The 26,797-nt window shown below is 34.9% G+C and overlaps 2 protein-coding genes across 5 annotated transcripts; both read right to left on the reverse strand.

The window, feature by feature from the left end:
* Positions 1–607: 607 nt before the first annotated feature.
* LOC108201473 (protein CHROMATIN REMODELING 4) lies at positions 608–16,710 on the reverse strand. Of its 4 annotated transcripts, none has more exons than XM_017369758.2 (11): positions 16,467–16,710; positions 14,939–15,233; positions 14,417–14,518; positions 13,443–14,324; positions 10,943–11,056; positions 7,934–10,708; positions 6,426–6,583; positions 5,562–5,676; positions 4,426–4,520; positions 3,623–4,217; positions 608–2,923 (listed from the first exon to the last, which is right to left on the reverse strand). In XM_017369758.2, the coding sequence occupies exons 2-11, from the start codon at positions 15,146–15,148 to the stop codon at positions 875–877; spliced, it is 7,095 nt and encodes a 2,364-aa protein (XP_017225247.1). In that variant the 5' UTR covers positions 15,149–15,233; positions 16,467–16,710; the 3' UTR covers positions 608–874. The 4 variants fall into 4 exon arrangements, with proteins under 4 accessions (XP_017225247.1, XP_017225253.1, XP_017225258.1 ...); XM_017369764.2 differs by having other exon boundaries at positions 16,463–16,710; XM_017369769.2 differs by lacking the exon at positions 16,467–16,710 and adding an exon at positions 16,256–16,456 and having other exon boundaries at positions 10,943–11,041.
* An 8,629-nt stretch (positions 16,711–25,339) lies between these two features.
* LOC108205790 (uncharacterized) lies at positions 25,340–26,571 on the reverse strand. Its single transcript, XM_017375866.2, has one exon. The coding sequence runs from the start codon at positions 26,401–26,403 to the stop codon at positions 25,453–25,455; it is 951 nt and encodes a 316-aa protein (XP_017231355.1). The 5' UTR covers positions 26,404–26,571; the 3' UTR covers positions 25,340–25,452.
* Positions 26,572–26,797: the final 226 nt, after the last annotated feature.

Here is a 26,797-nt window from a genome sequence, read left to right on the forward strand (position 1 = left end):
GATTAATAGTGATCCAGTTCCAGTGCTACAAGATGGTGCAAGTGCAACCAACAATAACAGTGCCGAGATACCCGAGGAAATTCCGGCACATGCCACGGATGATGGAATGACATTGATAGTTGGAAGAAGCTGAGGAGATATACATAGTGTAGGGGGTTGATTCTTTGATGTAATGGTATATTTCAGACACAACATTGCTGAGTTGAGCTGACTTTGTGTTGCACTTATTTATCGTGCAACAGATCTACGGCTCACCACATTACAAACAGAACCAAAGTCCAAGTATGCTTGGGTTCTGAGTTTCTTTATATTTAGAATCAGTAGAGGGGTGGATATGTAAATACCCCTAGGTAAAAGAAACCTAGGTAAACAACATTCAAACCGTGCTTTCATTTTAGTGTGATCCTAGACAACTCACAACTGGGTACTACTACAATATATCATATATGTATTCTGGTTCATTAAGAATCCACATCCACATACCTCTTATAGAGATTCAGATTTCCGTGATTGACAACCACCTTATTAATAATCTGAACCCTGTGCAGGTTGGTGCTTGCTAGGACTCCTAGACCAAACTAGTGCAAAGATACCAAGTATAAAATCATCACAAATGAAAACCGCCTAACCTTTGTGTTCTAATAAATATTGTTTCAAATAAAGTTAATCTCCAGCCATGTAAAACAGTACCAAGCAAGAACTCATATATTTCTTTTTGCGCTAAAATCTACACAAACTATTCTACAGACCCCAAATTCGCTAAGTGAACACCCAACTGGATCATCTCTACAAAATTGTAACACAGATTCATTAAGGGGTCTAAATTTTGAGGAAAAGATGGACAAAGCAATTGAATAGCTTTACCCATGCAAGTCTACGGTTCTTGCTCACTCCTACAATGATCCGAGACTGTACCTTCTGATGATGTTTCTCCTGCTTCACGCTGAATAGGATCTGAATGAGTCTCGCTGGAATCCCTGCTTTTGATCTGCCCTGCTTTCTCCTTTGTGCCTGGACTCATCACACTAGATTGAAACTCCTTGCCTTTCTGCTCCTCAAATGCACTCTCCGAGACTGGCAGGATGACTTGTTCAGCAGAATCTGGAAGCGGAAAACTGCTTTCCAGGGATTTTGAGCTTGGTTCTGGTGGACGTGGATCTACCAGGGATTTTGAACTTGTTTCTGGTGGACGTGGATCTACACCGGACGCTACTAACTGAAGCACTTCAGAAGATGGAACAGTTTCAGTAAGCTTGTTCTTTTGAGCAAGTGAATATACTGAAGCAGCTGACAAAGTGGATACGTTCACCCTGGGAGGAGGCATATTAACGCTAGGCTCCAAACAAGGGAGTCCTGGCATTGCAGCAGATAGTTGCGGCATAAGGGGATGAGGAGAATCAACATTCTCAGCCTGAACGTTGCATTGAAATCTGTGACTGGTTCCAGCAATATCCTGAGAGAACTTCTTGAGCTTTCGAGCCCTATCTCTTCGTCTTTTCTTTTTCTTAAATGTTCTTCGTGGATCCTTTGGTTCGGCAGGAGGCAGGGCAGGAGTAAAAAGTGGAGAAATGGTTGAGTTATCATCCCCATATAGTATACGAACTGATTGTGCAATTGCAGAGACACTCGGTGGTACACCAGGTACTGGTTTTGCAGGACCTCCTACAGCTTCCCGAAGCCAATGAGGCAGCTCATTTTTCGAAGAACTTCCAGCAATGTCTTTCAGCTTCGAGTGGACCATAATCTGATCTTTATCAGGATCGGCCAACAAGGCTGAAGTCTTTAATTTCCCACTTCCCATATTATCAGAATCACGCAAAATGTTATGGGACTTTTCAGGAAATGTTGGCAGCTTCGAACTCCTACTAACACACAGTTCATTCTCCTGCTTCTGTATATTAAAGCTGCTTGAACAATTTAAACCAGGGGAGCCAAAACTACTGCCTCCTAACATATCGAGAAGAAATGGCTGCTCATTGTGTAAGTTAGAAGTTCCCGGTCTATCATATTGTCTGACAGACGATGACCCTAAAAAACGTTTCTGGTGGTTATTAGCCTTCCAAGTGGAATCAGAAGGTATATGTTCACTGGGTAAATCATGCTGCTCAGTGGGCTCAAAATGTGGCAAGTAAGATGGTTGATTGTTTAAACCCAATTTCATGTCTGTCAGGTGCGGCTGAAATTTTTTTGGACCCGCAAATCTGCTTCCATGAAGTGCTCTGGTCATCATTGCATCAGAAATTCCTGGAAATAATGGAGATTTTGCTGATTTTGAAGACTTGAATGGTTTTTGCACCGGAAGAGTTGGAATGTCCAAAATCTTATGTTGTTCCTCCTCCCATCTGATTAACAGATCTTCTGGAGTCTTGAACTTGGAAAATTTTAACCTTGGATCTCGAATCATAGCATCCCAATTACCCCGTCCATGTCTACGAACACCAATCCACAGAAAATCCAGTTCATCTTCGGTCCATATATCTTTAATACCTTTTCTTTTAAGAAAGTTGCTTGGTCCTGATCCAGTTCTCATCATTATGTTCTCGAGAACCTTCCTGTGATTTTCAGGAAATGATGAATAGGTATGTGGCATCTGACCTAATCCTAGCAGAGGATTCACTTCGATACCATGTTGCTCGTATCTAGATGGTTCTTCACGCGAGAGCTTTAAATTTGGCAGGAAAGGCATTTCAGGAAGCCCGCGAACAGAGTCACTTATATTCCCAGCTCTGGAACCCAATGTTAAGTTGGGGAACAGGTCAGGATGTGGATGGGGTACATTAGTGGCTGGAAATGGGAATCTGGGGAGCAATTTCTCGTCAAACGGTAGTTTTGGCAATGCTGACTTTTCTTGAAATTCAGAAGAACTCGGTCCACGTGTATCTAGATGATTAGGACCATTTCCCTGTGGAAAGGGAAAGGAATTCTGCAAATAAACTTAAAATCATGAGACCATCTTCTATATAATTGCAAAAGTAACAAAATTAAGGGTATGCATCTTCAAATGGTACAAGTCAAACATCTGTTGTTGGTTAGAATAAATTAAATAAAGAGATATTAGGTATACATGTCACTGGCACTACAGAATAACCAAATATTAGACTTCAAGTGTCTATAGTAGAATATATTTGTGAGCGCGTGCACTAAAGATTTATATTCCGATTAAGTAACTGTACAAAAACCTTAAGCTTTTGGGAGTTGGTAACTTAAACATCGTGCAGCAGATTGTAAATACCAGGGTCTCGAATTCAAATTCCAAGACCCCTTGGTCAATCCCCTATTCAATCCCAAGAAGATTAAGTATAGTACAAGAAGATTAACTGTAATACTAGTAAAATATAATATCCAAATAGAATAACAGCTTAATTTACAGGTATATAAACATAGCAAGCACACTTGAATGAGAATCATCTTGCGGAAGATTATTACTTATCTTTCTTCATTTTTCACTTTAGCAGTGTGACGATTAGATGAGATATAAAAAATACACATGTCCAGTATGCTATATTAAAACTGAAATTGAATATGTTAGGATGCTGAATTATTATATGATGACAATTTCTTTGGGAAAATTAGAGGGGAGGGGGGAGTAGAGAGAGAGTGAGAGAGAGAAATCAGAAACAACCTGAGCATAAGTATCAGGTTTGCTTAATTTCAGACCATGCTGCAGAGCTTCTAAAGATGCTTTCGGCAATATAAAGTTTTCTGAGGCAAGATCACGTGGTTTGCCATCTGTCTCAGTTGATGTTTCTCGAAGTGGAGCTATGTCAAAGGGGAAACCTGTCCTGCTCCCTTGCTTATTTTGCTTGCGGTAAGATTTGGAGATATTCCTCTCGGACGACTCCATCTGACTAGCATTCGGAGCACAAAGTCCCAAAACAGGTAACAAATTGTTGTTTGGCAATGAATTCTCACCAGCTTGACCAGGAAAATCTTCATAACTTCTCATTTTATTTTTTGGTAACTTGCTCAGCCTTGCCACCAAGCCAGGCTGGGTCTTCTGCGCCTCTAATTTTTGATGACGGTTGTTACCTTCTATATCAATTGCTACAAAATCCTCACTCTTTCGATGGTCTAACTTAGTCATCTGATGTCTTTCTGGAGCACTGGATGAAGGGACCATGGAGGTTTCGATAAGAGACGATCCCAGAGCCGGACCAGATGCATTAATGGCACTGCTTCGAGACAAGCGTTCTTTTTGTCTAGCACGAAGCTTAGCACTGTCAGTGTTAAAAAAGCAATGTCAGGGTACAACATATTTCTTGACAAATGGAGTCAAATTCAATATTCTATCAAATGTGTCTACTATCTCCGGTTTTTAACTATGTTTCCAGCAACAGCATAAATGAGCTTGATACTGACTAAACAGATGATAGCAACACAACTCAAAAGAGAGTAAAAAGAAGCTTTTATGAGCTCTAAACTTACAACTTTGCTTTTAGGGCTCGACCTGCTGGGGTATATTCCCGCTCTGGCTCCCGCACTTCATCACCTCCGCCAGCACCACCACCATTACCACCACCCTGATCACGAAAACAAAAGTAATCACCACTGCATGTTTATTGCAATCCTTTAAAAACAGATGTACCAAAAAGGACATCCAGAAGATATTGGATAGAAAAAAGAAAGAGGAATCCAGAAGATATTGGATAGAAACTATTTAAGATTGCTGGAAAATTTAGCGGACTAATACAAGAGTTTCTGCCCTTATTTAACACATTCTAAGAAATAATCAAAATGTTGCTCTAATAACAATTATACGGTAACAAGTACTCAGTTTGTTTTAGATGATCACTTGGTTACAAAGTAAAACAATACCCCGATACCTCATCACATGCCTTTCGGGGGAAAGCATAAAAACTATGTACAATAAGGGGTATAGCTATTGGGCTAAATAGATACAGAGTTACAGTAACTTGGAAGCTTTGAAGACATATCAAGCTGATGTTGAAAAAGTGTCAAGTAAAAGAGTATGTTAACTAGAGATATAAAGTTATGATAATCTGGAAGCTCTCAACATACAGTTAGAAGGTTGTTCAACTGGAAGAGTATGTCTACCATCAAATAGAGTAATGAAGCTGACTCGATGATTAGCAGCCAAAGGGAAGAGGACACTACCCAAATACGCTGCTGATGAACAGACTACCAGCACCAAAGAATAAGAACTGGCAGCTGTGCCCATCTGAATACAAGACATATTTGTCTCCCTTCAAGCAATTGGACTAAAGCAGTCCCAATTACTTAAGCTATACCAAGTTGTCTCCTTACATAATTCTTTCATATAATGAATCTCGCATTCCATTATATAGCAAGAAAGGACATCTGGACACTGCATTACTATATTTTATTTCTTCTTTGATAAACATAAAAGCATCATGATAAATCTATACTGTTGAAGTCTACATATGAATAAGCTCATTCTGAGGCTAAACATTCGACAATTTAGGATACATGAATTTCACCATGTTTAAATGTACGACTCTATGAAAGCAAGTATGTGTAATAATAAAGTGCGGAGAACGAGGTTTTTTTTACCATACCCTGGCAATTACTTTCTTAATTACCTCACTTGGTGTCTCTGCAGGATTAGGAGCATAGGCTTCTCTATAGGAAACAGCTTTTCTTTGGCGTTTACCTCTTCCAAGAGTTGCTTCCTCTTCAATTTGAAATTTCTCCCATCTACATCCACAAAACAAATTCACTCAGTGCAAGATGTACAGAGTCAATTGCTAGTGCTCAACCACGTCTACACAACATACAACACGATCATATACACATACTATTTTGAAAAGTAATTTGCAAATTCTTACGCTTTAATATGTATCATTTATTAGGGCTAAGGTCAATTACAATAAGTTTAAATACTCCTGCAAACATTTGTCTCCATGAGACTTGAACCCTTGACCTCTTGTAATCAAGGGTGAGGGCTACACACTAGGGTACAATACCAGGGATTATGATATGTACTATATGTATATATTACAGACATTGGTAGATTAAAGGGGAATATGAGCCCTCAAAGGTTATGAAGAAACACAAAAGTGGACCAAGTATAGACCTCAAGATGGCAAATAGTTTTGTTTTATTCCGGATCCTCCTACCTGAGTTTGGGAGGTTCAAAGGAAACACTAGCAAGTTTATGCTACCATGCACAACCAACAGTTCATCCACTTGTCTGAAGAAAAATAAGAATTTAAAGAAAGGACTCTCTTATAAAGGCTGCTTTCATTTTTACTTTCACATGTTGCAGTTCACCAAATTTACCATAATTACAAGGACAGAATGAGAGCATGTAACTTTTTGTGTGTGTGTGTGTGCATCTGTTGGTGTATGCACGCATTGTAATGTCAAACTTCTAGGCAACAAAAAGAAAATACCAATTAAAACAACGTAACAATGTGAAGAAACTTCATGTAACTATTACTTACCTGTCACGCAGCAGCCTATCCCATTCATTATCTGCAGCAACCGCCACCACCTTATCTTCTTTATTTCCAGAGTGTTGCACAGAATTATCATTATTCACCACTGTAAGTGATTCACTTATCTCTTGCTCCTCTGGTGGTTCATCATTCCATTCTAGTGACTGATAAAAAAACATTACAAGGCATTAATCAAATTGTAAAATCCTATTTAGATTTGTGTTGGATAAAGCAATAAGTTCTATCAGCTAATAATACTATACACCGAAAATGAACCTAGGCTAAAGAATCAGCCAACCAACTGGATGCAAAACAAATCCAAAACCGGATTGATGTACAACTAAAATTGTAACACACAATGCAATACATATCCACACCTCTTTCACTGGACTGTGGTTTCATTAGTTTATTTTATTTTTAAAAAGGAAGCATGCCTGCAGTATCTGAGCAATACATCGACGGATCGACCAGATATACTTCTCAGTAAAATAGATAAAGGTACCAAACAAACATGCCTATAAAAGCTATTGTTTATGATAACATATAAATTGAAAAAGATGACCAAGTCGCCTTAAACATACATGCATATAATGCAAGAGCTCAGTTATATACATACATACATGCATGCATACATACATACATACGTCTATGTGTGTGTGTGTGTGCGTGTACACGTCTATATATATATATATATATATATATATATATATATATATTCTTCACTTTAAATTTGATAGTACTACTTTTGCTTCTGCGTTCTCCTATGTTTATCTATTGTTGAAACTATTTATCCACATATTTTCCGTTTGATGTTTATATGGTACAATCATTCAAAAACTTTATTAGCGAAACTGTTTTAATATAAAAGCTATATTTTTATGAACATTAATAAAAGTATCCCCATAATTTATTTTAGTGAAATTTCAAAATCAGATATTTTCCATTACAGTAAAATTTTAAGATAATGGCATGGTCCCCAAAAATGAAGCTTTAGAGAGAACTCTGTTCTCATCCTCAAGATTAAGTGATTGGCTGTATTATATCTCAAAACATTTATACAATCTATTTCCGTTTATGCTAAAAAAAAGGCGGAGACCACCCTATAGACGCATATTTATTATTTATATTAAATAACATTACTCCATCAATCTAAGTTATAAACTATATAGTACATGACAGCTAATATAGATATTGACTGTGTGAACCTTAGACACCCGCCTGTTTGCTGAATGTGAAACTACTAGTACAAAAAACAATAATGTAGATCAATACAATGTGTTGCAAGATAACAAATGCTAGTGCAGTCTTCAAATTATTCAAAATAAAGAGAGGACCTAGTGCTTCAATAAATGCATAGAACTCATATTTCAAGTTTTGCAGGAATGATCACAAAGGCATAGGCTTCAAATTGTTTAAAGAAAAGGGAGGAACTACTGCTGCGATATATGCATTCGACTCATATATCAACCGCAACAGGAAACACATATTTGTATAAGGCATGAGTTAGGCTGTACCTTAACTGAACCAAGCATGTCATTCTCTGCATCCCCATCAGCATTATCAGGTGAACTAGATTGAATGATTGAACGGTCTAACAATTTCAGAATAGCATTTTCATCCCAGACTATCTTACTGCTTCCATCTGTGCACTTATCCTTGTATACATCCCCAAGGGCACCAGTTCTCCTCCTACGATTGGGCTCGATATCAACACCTGCCTCATCTTTGCTGATATGGTTTTCACCTACATCTTTACTGGAAGTGCTAGAAGAATCATTAAATAGCTGTTCGGTCCCCCAGCGTAGAATATCTTCTACCTCCTTCTGAGACCCAGATTTATTAACAAATAGCTGATCAAGCATCAATTTCCTCTTTGCCAGCTGCAAGATGCGTTCTTCAACACTAGCACGGACAACAAGCCTGTACACTAATAGCCTATTTGATTGTCCAATACGATGTGCTCGATTCATTGCTTGAATATCTGCATGCGGATTGAAGTCTGAATCATAGATGATGACAGTGTCAGCAGTTGCCAAATTAATCCCAAGGCCACAAGAACGTGTTGATAATAGGAACACAAAACGACTTTTGTCCTGGTTAAATCGAGTAATGGCAGTTTGGCGGTCAGATACAGAAACAGAGCCATCCACTCTCTCAAACGTTCCTGGACCAAATTCAATATTCAAATAATCTTCGAGAATATCGAGAAGCCTTGTCATTTGAGAAAATATAAGGACTCTATGGCCATCCTTGTGTAAAATTTTAAGCATAGAATGCAATAATGTCAATTTTGCTGAAGCTTTTATCCTCATTTCATGAAGATATTCTGGCGATCCTGTTTCAGGCTCAGAACCTTGAATGAGATAAGGATGGTTGCACACCTTTCTTAACTGCATCACAATATTTAACATTGACTGTTGAGCAACCCCTTTTCCTATGTTGCGCAGTATCTGATAGTTCTTTGTCAACATAGCACGGTAGTACTCAGCTTGAATGGATGACAACTCAACTGGAACCATTCGTTCGGTCTTAGGAGGGATATTCTGCATTACATCCTTTTTAAGTCTCCGCAGCATGTGTGGAGCAACGAGTTTTTTTAACTCCTCCACCTTTTCGGCAGTAGCAAGATCATTAAATTTTTCTTCGAATGAAGACAGCGAAGGGAACGAGGCTGGCTGTAAAAAATGTAGCAAGTTGTACATCTCTCCTATGTTATTCTGAAGAGGAGTCCCAGTCAAAAGCACGCGATGTTGGAATTTGAAGGTATTGAGCATGCCAAAAAGCTTACTACTTGAGTTCTTCAGCCGGTGCCCTTCATCAACTACAAGAACTTCCCAAGGAACTGCAGATAGATGCGAGGAATCGACAAGAACCATCTCATAAGTAGTTAAAAGAACATTAAATTTATAAGAAGTTGTCTGTTTATTTGAACCACTTGGATCACTAGCATGCCACTCATATTTCCGTATCATAGCTCTTGCTTTGGCTGAACCATGATACTCAACAACATTCAGCTCTGGGGCCCATAGTGTGAACTCAGCCATCCAATTTGGCATTGTGGAAAGAGGAACCAAAACCAGACAAGGAAGTCTAGCTTTAAACTCAAAGTACAATGATGATAGAAAAGCAGCAGCTGATACTGTTTTCCCAAGACCCATTTCATCAGCAAGTATAACATTCCTGCATTTACACCAGCTCTTGCGCAGCCAATTCAATGCTTCCAGCTGATGTGGGAATAAGGAACCTCCTGCAAGCTCCTTAGGCTGCTCAGTGAGAGGCTCTATCTTTCCATGGTGAAGCCCCCCCTTGCCCCTCAACATGTCATCATTTGCTGTATCATTTTCCACAGTTCGGCATTCAAACTGATTAAATAAATCAACTAATTTGGAAAATCTTGTGATGACAGGTTCATCAACTCTCTCCCAGGTGCATTCATCATAGGGAAGTGCAGTCCATTTCACTAATACCTCTTTAGAATCATCTGCAATGGAATGAAGTGCAATTACCCGCTGTGGCCTCTTCCAGCGTTCATCACATATATTAATCAGTGACCTCCCATACTTTGTCTTGTAATTGTCTAGTTTTCTCTTTGCAAGAACTTTTAGATGGGATTCCGATATCCAACAGTTGTGGAGATGAGATTTCCCAACCCACTTGACTAAAAACTCATATTCAACCATGACTCCGTTAGAGCATGCAAGTTGTGGCATTAAAGGGTCCTTCACTATTGTTTCAGGAACACAATCAGTTGTGATTTCCATTTCCACTTTCTGTGCATCTTCATGTCCCTGAGGTCTAGCCATTTGAGGACTTCCTGAACCTGCATCATTATCAAGACTAGTGTTATTTGTGCTTTCTCCCATCGATTTCTTTTCAGCTGTTTGTTCAAGATCTTCGGTACTCCAAGCAGAAATGACTTCATTTTTAGTATTTAATGCATTTGATTCAGTACATTGTTTGTCATTTGGCATTGTATCCATGGAACCACCTTCCCTGCATTCTTTAATCATTGATCTTCTATACACATTAATCTTGTTTGCATCAGAACCTTTATTGACATTTTTTACTTCATTGAATTGATTTAAGGTCTCCTGTGCAGCTTTTGATCTGTGTACAGTGGCTCCACCATCCATATGAGTATCATAACTAGTATTGTTCTCAGAAATATTATTAAAATCATCTGAAGAAAGAGATGTTTTGGCAGGCAGGTCATGTGTGTCAACCAGAGTGCTGCAGTGTGAAGAATTCGATTCACTGCCTCTCACTCGACACCCCAGAACCCTATCAACCTGCATTACAAAATCAAAATAAAATTACAAATATAATTTAAGAGTAAAAGAGAGCCCATACTAGGTGAGAGCAGAATTTTTTAATTTTTTTTTTCGTGTGTGTGTGTGTGTGGGGGGGGGGGGGGGGGGGGGGGGGTCGACTTCCTCAAAAATTTACAAAACTTCTTTACATATCTGGCTACCAACAGCATTAATCAAGTATATCCACCTAAACATTTTATATATTATATTTACCTGTTGAGCACCAGGAGGGATATCCTCGGATATCAATGGTTCAACTAGAGGATGTTTCGCTGCATGTGATTCATTCTGTCCTGGTTCCTCAGAAACCATCTGCATGATAGACAACTGCAGTAAGCTAAGTGAAATAGTACAAGAAATGATACGGACAAGGACAAGATCTAATCAATCGTAACTTTGGAGCATCACAACTATAAGCAGCAACATGAAGATTAACCATTACGTGGTCTTCTCTTCACAGCAAAAGGGACACCATTATATGTAGAAAGAAACTCATCTAGCATGTTTAAATTAACAACCATATATAAGGCAAAGAGATATGATTCAGATTAATGGGATAACAAGAGTCAGATGACATTTTTTTATCATGATTTTTGTCCCCTATAAATAACTGCTCTTCCTTTGGTGTCATCCTTTTAGGACGATATATTCCTCAAATAAAACAATATATTCCCCCGGTTCCAAAGAACAGTAAATTAAAAAAAAAATTGAAGAAGTGATATTTCACTAAGAGCAAATGAAGTTAACTGGGGAGGCTGACCTACTGCCATATGAGAAACCAATACGTAATACAAAACACCAAGCGCTTATAAGTAACAAGCTCCAAGAAAGTGAATGTTCTTTTACTTGCAGTTCAAAATATTATGAGAAAAACAATAAGCCACTTGTGCAGTGTGCAAGGAAAATTAAGGTATTTAGGTATAACTGACTACACCCAAACCTAGAAATATTGTGAAAGATGGTAAGTCCAAAAAGGTCAGATGTGAGACAACCTAAGTAAAAAGTTTGACTTGACACAGAATATATTGAAATGAACACTAAATTAGTACAGTGAAGATGACAACCATAGAAAGACAAAATTGGTGTAAATGGTTTTAATTTGTTACCAGTAACCACGTTTTGTCATCATGGTACCAAATTAAACGTATACACAAACTGCCCACAGGCTATGAAGGGGTCGCATAACACCTCACACTACTAATTTCCACAGACTTGTCACTTGGTTGACCTTTAACGGAATGAATGGGACTTTAATTTTAACAGGATGAATGGATGTAAGATTAAGGGCAGAGTTCATACGTTTGCTTCTTTGGGCTTAATCAGGTAATTACAGCACTAGATTATATAGCTACTATTAGGTTTAGCAGTATAAAATACGAGCACACCCCTCCTATTTAATGGAGAGTTGAAGGCACCTTCATTTCTGAGTTCTGATCCTTCCATTCATTTGTTATGTTTGCTTCTTTGCGCTTAATCAGGTAATTGCAGCACTAGATTATTTGGATACTATTAGGTTTAGCAGTAGAAAAGACGAGCACACCCCTCCTATATAATGGAGAGTTGAAGGCGCCTTCATTCCTGAGTTCTGACCCTTCCATTCATTTGTGGCAATATCGGTTTCAATGGCATGTTTATTAAGTTGGCAGATGAATTAGAGAGATTTTTTGATTGACCGCCCCTTGCTTGGAAAATATAATTTTTAAACACCTTGCATGCTTACCACGCTTTTCAGTTTATGCGTTCAAATAGGAGCATTTAGAATGAAAACCCAGTGCAGTTCGGGAATTGAAGATAAACAAGGAGATTAGCCATTTCTATTCTATAGGTGTAATGATTAAGTCTCCATCTAGTAAGTCTGTCTTTGAACAAGAATCAACAAGGCATGTTGACAATCCCTGTTATGCCAAATGGAGAAGGATTTTCTTTTTGTCAGCGAAGCCAAATATGAGATTCATAGATCCTCCAAGGAATAAATTTTGATAATTTCTGGAAAGTGCAAACTATAACACAAGATACTATATCAAAAGCATTTATGTCTTTAAAACAATTAGTGAATGTACAATGTTAGTAAAAAGAATATTTTTTCCGCAAATTCTTCACATCCTATGATGAATTGTTATTCAGTTGCATTAAAATTAGATGTACATACATGTACAGTATGAATGTGAAGATGTTATTTAGACTTTAGAGTGTATAGGTTTCGAATCTGTGCCATACACATATGGCAACACAAAAATATTCCGTCTAGGCGTCCGTCTCTCATAAAGGTGCATTATCAACTTTACGAATGATAATTCAAAGTTACATACATAAGCAGTTCAGATGAACACTCTGATAGGAGATATTCTGATTACTGAACTAGATACGCAACTCAATATGTGATTATAATCACAATCACAACAGCTCAAGTTCCATACTATAAGTTGGCACCTCGTGCATTCATGAAATATTCTAGTTGAAAAGGATAGTTAGGTCGAGAATTAAACATCTTCCGCTGAACAACCTTAATAATGAACTGAAGTATATTAAGACCAAATAATAAACTAGTTCTAAAGGTAAGCCATTACGTAAAATGAATATGAACCACAATACAAGAGTAAGACAATGCGATAGAAAATATATTTTCTATTCAGTTTTACTGGTAACTTTAGTTTAATATGTGCACTGGAGGAGTTGGAACAAAAAAGACCAGGAAAACAGTAGAAATATATACCTCGTCTCTTGAGGGGATATCTATCTCTGTGCTGAGGTCATTTTTCAACAGAGATGCTGGAGCTCCATCCGAAACTTTTTTATGCTTTCGACGAGTTCTACTCGGTTGAGAACTGAAAGATTTCTCTTCTGCCACGTGCTTTCTCTGAGGTTTATTACTAGCTCGAGTTCTGGAAGATTTTCCTTTTAAAGCAGGCTTTGAGTGAGGTTTCTTTATCTGACAACTGCCAGAATTTTCTTCCTCCTGCTTTTCTAATGTGTTGACAGCACTACTGTTTTTGCCAGCTTTAGGCTTCTTTTGATTGTCATCGATATAAAACTTGTGTTTTCTCTTTCTAAATTTACGAGTGGCAGCATCAAGCACAGGAACAACTTCTTTTTCCAGAGATTCGACAATGTTGGAAGCGTCGGACATTTTCTCAAGAATTACTTCATTCTTGTCTGTGCCCAATCTAGCTCCTGATGCCTCAGTAGGAGAAACGGACTTTGCCTGTTTGGTTGTAGCTGTTGGAGACAATTCAGGTAGATTGTCATTAGCAACCTTCAAAACTGGTGAACTACCCTCTGCAGAACCATCCGAAGATAAACGGCTTGGTTTATTGCTGGGAATCACATTTGCAGAGACTAGGTTCTCTCCGATGGACTGAGTGAGATGAGATGACAGAGATTTTCCTTTGCTCGACGATTGGTTTTTCTGAAGTTTAGAGCTTCCTAATATAATGGACTTTTTGTCCGTGTCAACTGATCTATTTCCAACATCAGACTTTCCTAGGGTTGTCTTCGTTCTAGCTCGCTTTGGGAGTGGATCTGAGTTGTTTTTTAAATCTTGTGAATCACTTTTCACACTGCAGGTTGGACATTCCCACTTACCATTTGGAATACGCTGGATAAGATAGGTTTAACAATCAATAAAAAGTATATAATAGCAACATCAGATTTATTTTTTTACAGATATTGTCGATAAAGTGAACATACCTTAAGAGGCGGATCTAGGCATTGAAGATGATAGGTTTGTGGACAACTATCACAACATAACAGGTTGCCACCAAGATCACAAATTACACATTCATAGAAGTACTGGAAAATATAAGGAAAAAAGCGGCAAAAATCATAAGCAGTTTGCAACGGAATGAATTTTGTTAATCCAGAATGTCAGGTAAGAACTCATTAAATCATTTCAGAGAACTTGTACAATATTTAAATATGAATGGCATAATTAAAAGAACATGAAAAAGAAAAACAGACAAACAAATAATGATATGCAAAAAATAATGTTGCTTCATTGAACACAAAACACACATTTATGAGGAGTTTAACTTTTGAGGAGAAACTTTTGTTTCTGTGCCAATCACATCACTCTTCTTTTGTTTATTAGACTCAAGTTATATCATTCTTATGTAAATCCACTTTTTCTTTTGTTTTTATTGTTTAATATTAGGTTCATTCTCATCATACAATGTAGTAAATATACAAACAGACAAGGAGAAGAGAAGTTACCCCATCATTTCCTTTCTTCTTGCTAGAAATACGACAAGAGATTGTCTCAGATTTCCCCTCGAGTATCGATGACGCATTTTCAGCTGGTTCAGGAGGTAAGGGATTGGATTTAATGCTGTTGGATGTATCCGGACTATATGGATGCTTTCCTCGTTTCCGTTTTAACACCCAATTCCTGTTAATCATTGTACTTGAGTCGTTATCCTTCATATTTGTCCCAAGCAATTCATCTATATAGAATCATTCCATTAAGTATCTTCCACAAGCTTTAATCATAGATCTCCCACTTATGTTCCTACAGAATTATCATTAGATAACGATCAGTGCCATACCACATAAGTATAATGGAAAAATAACAAGATAGCCCTAGTGATAATATATATTTAGCGACATAACTAGTTCATTACAGTTTCCTGTTAAGAGTAAATAAACAAAGATCTGCAGTACAAATGTGTTCCACAACTACTACAAAAATGGTATATGCATCGACAACCAAAAGTTATATGGCAACAAAATCCATCTAAAATGCTTCATTCCTACATTGACTTCTTAATAGATACACAAAGACCAAACAAAGATAAGCTAATTTTGGCAGTTGCCTTAAACCAAGCCATGGTGTATAGTGTATGGATCAGATGAGTACTAATTTATAAAAAAATTACTGGCAAGTCATTTATACGAGTTCACGATTTCTACAATGGATCACTAGTATGGATATATTACCAATGACATAAACCTGAATTGATGCATTTAACAAGCTGATACCAATGAAATGGAAAAAAAATAGCTAGCATTAAAGAGCAGATATACGATGCTCATGCAATTAAAACAGCTTTTAAAGAAATCATTTATCAGGAATGTGTAACGCTGCTGAGTACAGATAAAAATTTAAAACCCTTTTCAAAGGGAAAGAACAAATCCTATCAAGAAGTAGGCAACACTGTTAAGTAATTTAGTTAGCTTTATCAGCAGTCTTAAAATCAATACAAACGGCTAATCTAATACATCAAAGCGACTACAGATTTAATTGAAGTCAATTCACATTCAAGCCTCATCAAAACCTCAAAAACCCCAAATCAGAAGTAAAAGCAATTCACTTCAAGATGCCCAATTAAAACCACAACCCTTGAAAGATCAAACTTTAAACACAACTGAAGCTAAAAACCTAACAATCACAACAATCAAGTGCTAAAAACATGTAAATCAACATTAAAACACACAAGAATCAGCTCAATTTATTCATAAACCTTAAAACCCACAACACAGATAGCAAAAATCACAAAAAACACAAGTACCCAGATACAGATATGAGCATACCAATCAATTCAATGGATCAAATCAAAGCAAACACACACAAGAAACCCAAATCTCAATTCCCGGATGACTGAAGAGATTAGAGATTTAGGGTAAGCGAGAGAGAGAGAGAGAGCGAGAGAGCGAGAGAGAGAACGAGAAAAAGGGTAGACAAACAAAATAAAATAGAGAGAGAAACAAAGTGATGGCTTTTTAGAGAGAGGGTATTACGCACAAACTGACATGGCACCCAGAGGCTTTGCTTTGTATGTATATCGTGTAGAGAGAGAAAGTCGCGAGCCAATGAGAAGACAACACGTGGCCCCCCTAGGACGCCTGTCTACATCTGTTTGCTTCTTTCTCTCACACACTACCCGATTTTTTGTGTCTCTCTCTAGAAAATTGAGAGAGAGATATAATGGGTATTGTGCAAAAACTGTGGGGTGTTTGATCATCATCAGCAATTTTTTCATCAAACTCATAACACTTGTGTTTTGTGTTTAAGATATATATAGGTTTGTTATTACATGTACGTATGTATGCGTATGTGTATGTTTTGAATACTTGCTATATATGGTTGACTGCAAAAAGTATTGCAATTTTTTAGGTTATAAATTGGTAACAAAAATCTGGCGACTATTGTTACTAGATTGGTTTTTTTTTACTTCCTGTTTTGTCGATAAATCAAATATAACATTTTATTTAATCATTTTATTATTAAAAAATTAAAATAATTTACAAAATTGATATTTAATTTTATATATAAACTAAACCAATAATAATGAAATAAGTAAAAATTCAAATTATGACCAATATAAATGGAATGGAGAAATGAAAGAAATTATAATTTATATGAGAGTGATGTTAAGAAATCAAAAGCATTTCTTAAAGTATTCTTAATGACGTGGTCCCTACATATGATATATTTAAATTTATAGATACATTTGTAAATACATGTAGGTCTATGTATTATTTGAAAATTTATCTATTACATAAAACAATGAGTCTTTACGGAACCAATATTAATATCAGAAAAATAAATCAGAAAATCAACTAAAAATAAATCTAAAAATCAAATAAATTCTTAACCAGATCAAGTAGCTAGTAAAGTTGAAGAAATCATATATTATCATTGAGGAAAAATAAACATAAGATATGTATGTGTAATGGGCTGACATGAATTCTCAATTGTGAAAAGGGTTAGGTTAAAAGGGAATTGATCTTTTCTCAACGTCGTATCTAAGATTAATCTAATCGGTGACGGCGTGAAATCTTGTCAGAGAGTCTTTCTTAAAATTGTGAAAGCTGAGAATAGGAGGTGGAGTTTGGTGTTGGAGTTGGTAGTGGGGATTTTGGGAAAGAAGCGCAAGAACAGTGTACGGTGTGATATCTGTGGTGCATATCAAGATGGGGTTTCGGTGGATGGTCGGGAAAATGTGATGAATCGATGGTGGCGAGGAGGAGGAGAAGGGTGGTGAAACTATGTAAGCCTTTTACCTGGTTGTGTTTGCAATAGATCGGATAAGAAAATTAAAGACAGACGACAAGAGTGCAAGTTTGAATGATGTTGCATAGGAGAAAGTTGCATTTGATTGCATTCAGTCGAATAATTAATTTGCAAATATAAATTTATTGACGATTTCTTTCTTATTAACTTTGAACATATTAACTATACAGTCAATATATTTATCTTATAAGAAATCCATGATTATAACTTTATATGAGATTTTTTACATAATTGATTAGAATGATCAATTTTCAAAGTAACTCAGTAGTAGTATTGATCATTTTAATTATTTAACTTTTTTAACGTTGTTGTTTATCTTTAAATCTTTTTAGGTAAAAACACCGGTACGAGAATTTATTCAAATCATGTTTGACGATTAAAACCTAATAATAATTATATTTAATTTTGACTCTCTCCATATTTTGATTTTTTATTGATCTCTTAACAACTTTATTACGAACTGATTATGTAGACATAAATTCAAGGACATTGTAGATGTGGATAAAAAATTTGTGAACGCGGTCATCACATAATCGTGCTCACATACATGCGAAAAAATAATGTTAGTTTTTCTTTTAACTAATTAAACGTATGACATTGGTTCAAATAATTCAATGAGTAAATTAATAAAATGTTTTTTTTGCAACAAGATACTTTCACGTATAAAGAAATGTACAACAGTCGCGGCTAGGAGTTCTTTTCGTTCAAGAATATTAACCATCTAACCCTCAGACATGCAGAGATGACCGAGGACACTTGACAATTTTTAATGTTCGATAATAAAACACCCATAAAGGTCCTATTCTCCATTTCGTTCTTTATTCTTGTCGAATACCTGAAAAAATCTACAAATACAAGAATGTAAGAAGTTATTATATACAAGAAATAATAAAATCAATTAAAAAACAACTGTAAGAGAAAAGCACATCAACCAGCTAATAAATATATAATATATTATAGGGATTTTTATAGAATAAGGAAAGTAACCCAAAATTACAAAAAATCAAAATAATTTAAAAATCTACACCAAAGAGATGATGAAATCTCTTTAATTAGATACTTAAAAACTTAATACATAATAAAATATAAATCTCAATAGAAATAATTAATTAATAAAATTTAAAACCGTTGATTTATTCCAAATCCGTGGCTACTCGAGCCTTGAGTGGTTGATATGTCACACAAATTCATAATCCTTGGGAGTTGTCACATCCTTATTTTCCTAAAGTATTAACATACCTTATTCTCTTTTTATATAGTAATGTCATTTCTGAAACACATACCAGAATAAACTTGGTTCCCTATCAGAATATAGTCTCCCCTTATCGAAATAAATAATGCTAATGAATTGATATAACTTTGGCATTTTCATCAAAATTTAGGATTAATGACATCCCTTTGAAAACCGCTGACAATATATTACGGACCTGGACGCTTTAGTCTGAGAGTCATTTATATTGACACTTCAAGAAAATCTGTAACTTTAATTCATGGGATCCGAATAATGAGCAATAGAGATATAATTTAGCTAAAATGGGATGCATAATTTAATTACCTTATAAAAAATAGTGATGTTTATAAATTCCTTCAGCACATGAAGCAAAAAAGAATAGTTGATACCATACACGAGACTTTTATCGTATTTAGTATCAACTACATAGTGTTAACTAAATACATAAGTCCTTCTATTTCAGTCTCGAAAAAGCACCCGATCTCAAGACTTTGAAAATATAACACATTGCTTAGAGGTGATTATACATTTAGAACATACAAATTATTTAACTTGAAATACAAATTTTTGTTACTTTCTCATAGTTGTTGTAACCCTAGATGTAGTAGTATTTGTGCTTCTTACATGTTTTGTTTGTGTAACTCAACTTATAAACTTATATAAAATATCTTCAAATATTGATATCGTTGTGCGGATGACCATAGACTTTCGATATATGCATACACATTGATTGAAAGGGTCAAATTGATGGAGCAAACTTATCATCATTTTTCAATTATAATGTCCATAATTGATTATTTGTTCAATAAATATAATAGCTTTGACTTATCATCTACAAGTGTGAAAATAATTTATGTGCCATCTGGTTGTGCAGTGACTCTAGAGTCTACCTAATAATTTATGTATTATCCGGTTATGTATTATTTATTAATTATTTCTTTTTTTTTGACAGAATTTATAAATTATTTCTTTATTATGTTAAAATTAATATTTTTGTATAGAATTATAGAACATTTCAATGGAGAAAATGCCCTTTTTGACAGATTTATAGTACCGAGGTGTCCAAAATGCCGCTTTTGGCTGAGTGTGTCCAATTTACTCATTTAAATACGCATTTGAAGTATGCGCATATCCCCAATCTCTTAAACCTTTTTTTTTCAGGCCCAATTTCTCAAACTAAACTACACGAATGTTTATATGCAAGTGACTTACCCCCTATCATGGTTTGAGAATGTCAATGAGTATATTTAAGAACTTGGAGAAAACATGGCATGGAGATCGAGATCGACGACTCGAGCAGTTTGATTAAGAGTAAAAGATGTGATTGATGGATTGGTTCAAGACAATTCACGCATCCGGCAAATGTGTATCCAGTTATTACACACGCATAACCTTTATACGTATGCGTAGAGTTCACATGAGTTAGTTGGTTATACATTGTGGGGTGTTGAGGTTCAGTAACATAGCACTGAGTGAGGTAGAGTAGCAGTGGTCACTGGTCAGCGAACACACATAGTGAATACTACAGTTCTGTGAGTAAAACAGGCAAGTATAGAAAAGAAGAAGGGGAAGCGCATACATACAATGCGTACGCATCAGCGCATTTACTAAATGCGAATATAAAGTGTGATTTTGGACATTTACTATGCATATTGGTATTTTGGATATGCGTGTAGATAAAAGCGATATAAAAGATATTCACCCATTTCAATGACTCGAATCAATTTTTTTTTCTATTACTTTGTAAGTTTAAATGAGATCGTATCCTTAAAAAATTTCCCTAATTGATAAATTTTCTTCAAATTGTGCTTATCTTTATTGAGTTCTGTAATCATTCTGTGATTTATTGTAATCCGGTAGATATATGATTTTTTTGACTAAAGTTTTTTAAAATTCTAGATTACTTTTTAAGTAGGTGTGAGTGAGAGGTGGTTTAGCTTGATATGTAAGAATTTTAAGTTTAAATTAATTTTTTCATATTTTTTATATTTAATTTTTGTGAAAATTAACACCTATCTCAGACATGTGACCTTATGGAATGATAGAAATACTAACACCAATATTCATAATAGAATATATAGTTCGAGTGAGAGAGGGTGATCGAAAAAGGAGTTCACTTGAAGATACAAATTTAAAATTCTGACCAAATTAATGATTGGGACGATTTATAAAATTTGAGTAAGATGCACTAATACTTTTTAACCAATTGAAATATATCCACTAAAATAAGTATCAAAATCAAGCATATTCTTAAATAGAAGTAAAAAAGTTTATAAAATGTTATCACACTTTTAATAAGTTGACAATCTTTGATTGATTTCACTTCACATTAATAATAATGGCACCCTCTCGTATACACATAAACCACCCAATTAAAATCAGTTATTTGTTTGTCACCTCATTTGGGGAAAGAAATATACATAACATTACTTTGATACAAAATTATTCTCTATAATCACACCCAACTAAAATCTGTCATTTGTTTGTCACGTCATTTGGGAGGAAAAATACTAACTTTGATACAAAATTATTCTCTATAATTACATCCAATTAATATTAAAATCAGTAATTTGTTTGTCACGTCATTTGGGAAAAAATTACGTAACATCACTTTAATAAAAATAACTATTCTCTTTGACTATATTCGGCTAGTAAAATTCTACATCATATATTATCATATTAACATGATATATTCTATTATAACAATAATAACATACCAATATTAAAATACAATTAATTAATATACCCACTCCCATCAGGGCACAATGTCTTGACAAATCTTATATAATATATTAAGTGTCAAATTTAAGCAACCATTTAGTCAATATCGTTGGAGATGCTCGGATGTATAAAGCAACTACGATTACGAGTACATTCAATTGAGATTTTAATGAATTCTATATAATCTATGGATTTTAATGGACTACATGTCTATATTTGATTTTGATTTTATGCGAATTATCAATTAAATGTCGCAAAATTGATGAGAGTCTTAAAATTTTGAGCACGATGCTTCAAAAACTCGTGGATTTTGATGAGATTTCCACAAAATTTATCATCTATGAAGTAAGAGAAATCCATCAACATTTGAATACCATCGGATTTCAATACATCTTAAAATCCCAATTGAATATCATCAGATTTGAAGCATAATTTTCAATACATTCTAAAATCCCATTTGAATATCGTCAGATTTTAAAGTATAATTTAAAATCCTATTGATTAGCCCAAAATTTAGAACATATTTTAAAATCCGAGTTGAATACTCTCGGATTTCATTGATGAAAAAAATCTTTTAAAACTGCAATTAAATACACTCTCATTAACCTTTTTAAAGCAGTGGGTATTGAAACCAGGGAAAAAAATATAATTTTATCAAATTTATTATTTATTAAAAATAAAAATATTTCCGGCTATTCAAATAAAAGTATTAATTCAATAATATTATTAATTTACCACTTAGTTGAGGTTTTAACGGTTTAAGTTGATTGTATAAGTTGATTGTATATGAAAATTTCCAGATATTTTGCTTTATGCTTAGGCCAACTCCAACCATAGATCCAAATTCACCAAATGATCCAAATTTAGAGCGGGATCCAAATCTCATTCCAACCATGTGATCCAAATATTGATCCAAATTCATTCATCTTTATAATATTCATATACTTTGATTTTAAATATTTTAAAAAATATTAACTAATTTCATCATTGATTATAATAATACAATCAACGACTAGACAAAGATAAAATATTACGAAATAATTCAAAAAAGTTAAAACAGTGCATAAAAATAAATTTAAAATATTAAAATATTACATTAAAATATTAATCCTCAGAATTTGTATATTCTTCCCGCAAATGCTCAATTAGTGCATTTCGAAGTTCAAGTTGGGGCATCTTTATCTTTGATTTTTTCGTAGCGATTGATAAATTATTGAAATTTTACGTATTTTGAAATTTTATGTATTTTAAAATTTGATTTATAATTAATTACTGTTTTGATTATATTCTAATCTTAATTAATCTATCTTTAATAACATTAACAAAATCATCAAATAATAAAAGTAATAATATTTTAATGTTAAAAAGATTTGTATCTTTGATTTTTTTCGTAGCGATTGATAAATTATTGAAATTTTATGTATTTTGAAATTTTATGTATTTTAAAATTTGATTTATAATTAATTACTGTTTTGATTATATTCTAATCTTAATTAATCTATCTTTAATAACATTAACAAAATCATCAAATAATAAAAGTAATAATATTTTAATGTTAAAAAGATTTGGATCAGTGAACATCCAAATTTGGACCAGTACTATTCACTGATCCAAATTTGGATCACTTTTTAGTCCACGATTGTAGTATTTTGGGGCAAAACTGCCTCAATTTTGGATATTTGGATCATGGCCGGAGATGCCCTCATCACTGCATAATGGATATGACGACTCGTACTATGATCCAAATTCCAAACCACGCCCAGGGGTAATTGGCTTGGGGGCATGCTCATGAGAAGTCCAAATTTTATCAAGATCTCTTGAAAAATGAAATTTGTCAAACTACTCACAGTTATGAGGTTTTTTAAATCGAAACCGAACAGGCGGTTGCAGTTTTCGATTTTAAAAACATATAGATTTTATCCCGAAACCGAGCCGAACCGGCCATGCTCTCCTCCTAATATGCTGCTCTTCTAAATAGTAGTCTTCAAATTCTGGTGTTCTCCACATCTAATTGTGAAACATACCATGAAAATTAACTATTACTCCATGGCAAAATGTTAAACTTCTTACACCATGGAAACATGCCGTATACCAAGAACATATGAACTATCTGTTCATATGAATGACACATACAATGAAATTCAGGAAAGCAGGGAATGAAGCCACATGCAATGTATTGAAGGGGAACCAGGAAAGCGTGAATTTGGTAGAAAGAAAGCACACAAGAATAGACCACGAAACATTATACAGGATGCCCAATTCCAGATAACCCGAAACAACATTATCATATGAAATAATAATGAAATACTCTATTTACGTAAAATTTCCAGAAGTAAAGTATCTGTGCCCAGCAACTTACTGGAAAGTTAAGAATATAAAGTTCCTTCCAAAGCAGACATACAAATAACAAACACCAGGAATCATTTTATTTGCTATGGTGCTTAGCAACAGGTGTGACTTGCAACACGAGAATGTAAGCGACCTGTAACAACTATTTAACAAAAATCACATACATTATTCTGCTAATAACCTAGATTAATTGCTAAATGCAAACTGCGCAATCAAGAGGGAACTATTCTACTTCCACATACAGTAAAACTTAATACTGATGTCAATTCCTAGGGAAAGGATAGTAACAGAATCATCAGTGGATCTATATGAATATGACACAGTTCTTAGTTGTTAATTGAAGTAACTTAGAGCAAGAATATGAATAAGCCCTATGTATAGTAACTAAAAAGTATAAATCTCTTCAAACCACCTAGTAGAGCCTTGTTTTATATTTAATTCTTGAGACTTCGGAGTACATTGGTGAAAGAGCGCCGACTGCCGAGGCAAGTAAAGTAATAAGGAGTCTGAAATATGAGAACTATAGAAACAGAGCAACTCCGGGGCAAAAGAAATCACCACATCTCCAAAAACTTTATATCCAATCACTAAGCTCTAACTTCCGAATAAGAAATTAATGAGGAATATGATAACAATCAAAACATAGTGATATACTGTTACTGCATATTACTTTGGCTTCATCCTAATCAGTTGTAGCATAAGTATGTTTTGTACACAGCACTTGACTTGATGCAATGCAATACCAATACATGAAGCTATAACGGTAGCCCAGGCACCACCAGGACAACACACTCAATTAGAAAGTAACTAACTACCCTTGTACAATCATGAGAAACGCCTTCTTGTTGACTAGGAATTTGCTGCGGCTCTAAGCACAGCTTTAGATCAACTGATTGTAGCTAACATTTCAATGAATATATGTTTAAGCATTAAAAGCACTTGAGAACCCGCTTAGCAGTCAAGCACCCAACTACAATACCTAAAATCAGTTTTGGACTTATGGTGACAGACAGGACTTACCATTTTTAAATATTACATGTGAAACATTCATCTATGATTCCAAGACAGATGCATAAATAAACCAAATTATATATATCTCGCTATCTATAAGATAGCACTACATATGAATTATCGAGTTGATGATAATTGAGTAACAATTATCAATTATCACCAATCAGCATCGACATAACCAACAATCAAATGCATAGGCAGATACGCATTAGAGATTACGCATGTATAAATTAATTACAAACAAGGGTACTTAATTTTATTATTTGCAATACTAAATGGAATTAAAAAATGTGCAAAAGACCACCAGTAAATTTGTTTCCAATTTACATATCATTAACTTCTATTATAATTCATACAAAAGAAAAAGAAAAGAAGGTACATGTAGCCACTCTAACCGTGATACTAAACATCCAAGTTCTCCATCTGAATGTTGCTCTTGAGAGGCACATATTCCCCTAGATACCCACCAAGATGATCATGTAAAGCTGTCTTATCAATCCCTTCATGATGATAACTCTTGCAGACATAGTAAAACACGCTTTGCACCAACAAACCAACCAAGTTCACAATCACAAGCACACCAACCAAAAACCCGCCAACAACAACTCTTGTAAAAACCCCGTATTCCCAACCATGAACAACCACTGATCCAAACACTCCATTGATCGCAGCACAGACCACCAAATACCCAAAAACCATAAAGAATGCCAAGCCAATCTTCCCCTTCAACAACTCATAACTCTTCTTCATTGCCGCAAACCCGTAAATAGGCTCAAGCACAGAAACAACACTAGCCAAATGCCACAACGCAGTAATATAAACATGAACCACAAGAAACAACACAAAAACAACAATCACAGAAAAAACGAACAGAACTGGATTCTGGGTATCAATTGCCACAATCAAAAGCACAAGAAAACACAAGAAAATCACATTATAAACCACCATAGTCAAAGAAACCCACAGATAAGTAATAAACAGTCTCTTGAACACACCAGGAATCGCAGACAAAGTATTAGAGAAAGACACAGGCTTTGATGTGTACAAAGAAGCCACCGTGAAGACAACAGCAGCAGTGGATAAAAGAGAGAAAGCAAAGAGAAAAATAAGGTAAAAGAACTGGAAAACAAGAAGCTTTGTCCACTCGGAAGAGTGAGATCCATAAGGGTCTTGAATTTGAGACAAAAGGGGGTGTGTAAAAAGTGAGTGAGCTAAGATTGCAAATGACAGAGGGAAGATCAGAGTCAAGGTTATGAGATAAAAAGTTCTTGGAGATAGCTTGGGTATTGAGGTTGATTCTTTCAAGATGTCTGAAACTGTGAGAAACTGAAGCTCTTCAGGGGCAATATCCATGGTGATGATGGTAAAGATCTCAACTTTTTGGGTTTTAATTTCTGGGATTTGAGTGTTGAGATGATGAGATTAATGGGTGGGTGGGGATTGAACTTTCAAGAAGCTTTGGTCAAGGATTTGGGCAATGTTGAGATGCACCGACATAGATCTATCCTTTAGTATTTGGTATGTGTGTGTATAATACGTGTTAAAAATGTATGCAAATATGTGTATCAATGTCATTGGAACATGTGAAAAGATTGTAAAATGTGGAATTAGGATTTTTTTTTTAAAACATTTTAGGATATGTATCAATTATGTTTCGATTATTTTTATAAATAGTTATTATTATATTTTATATATATATTTTTTAATTTGACAAGTTTTTTCAATATATCCAAAATTTGCGAGAAAT

Source organism: Daucus carota, chromosome 1 (assembly GCF_001625215.2).
Source record: "Daucus carota subsp. sativus chromosome 1, DH1 v3.0, whole genome shotgun sequence".
Taxonomy (NCBI): Eukaryota; Viridiplantae; Streptophyta; class Magnoliopsida; order Apiales; family Apiaceae; genus Daucus; species Daucus carota.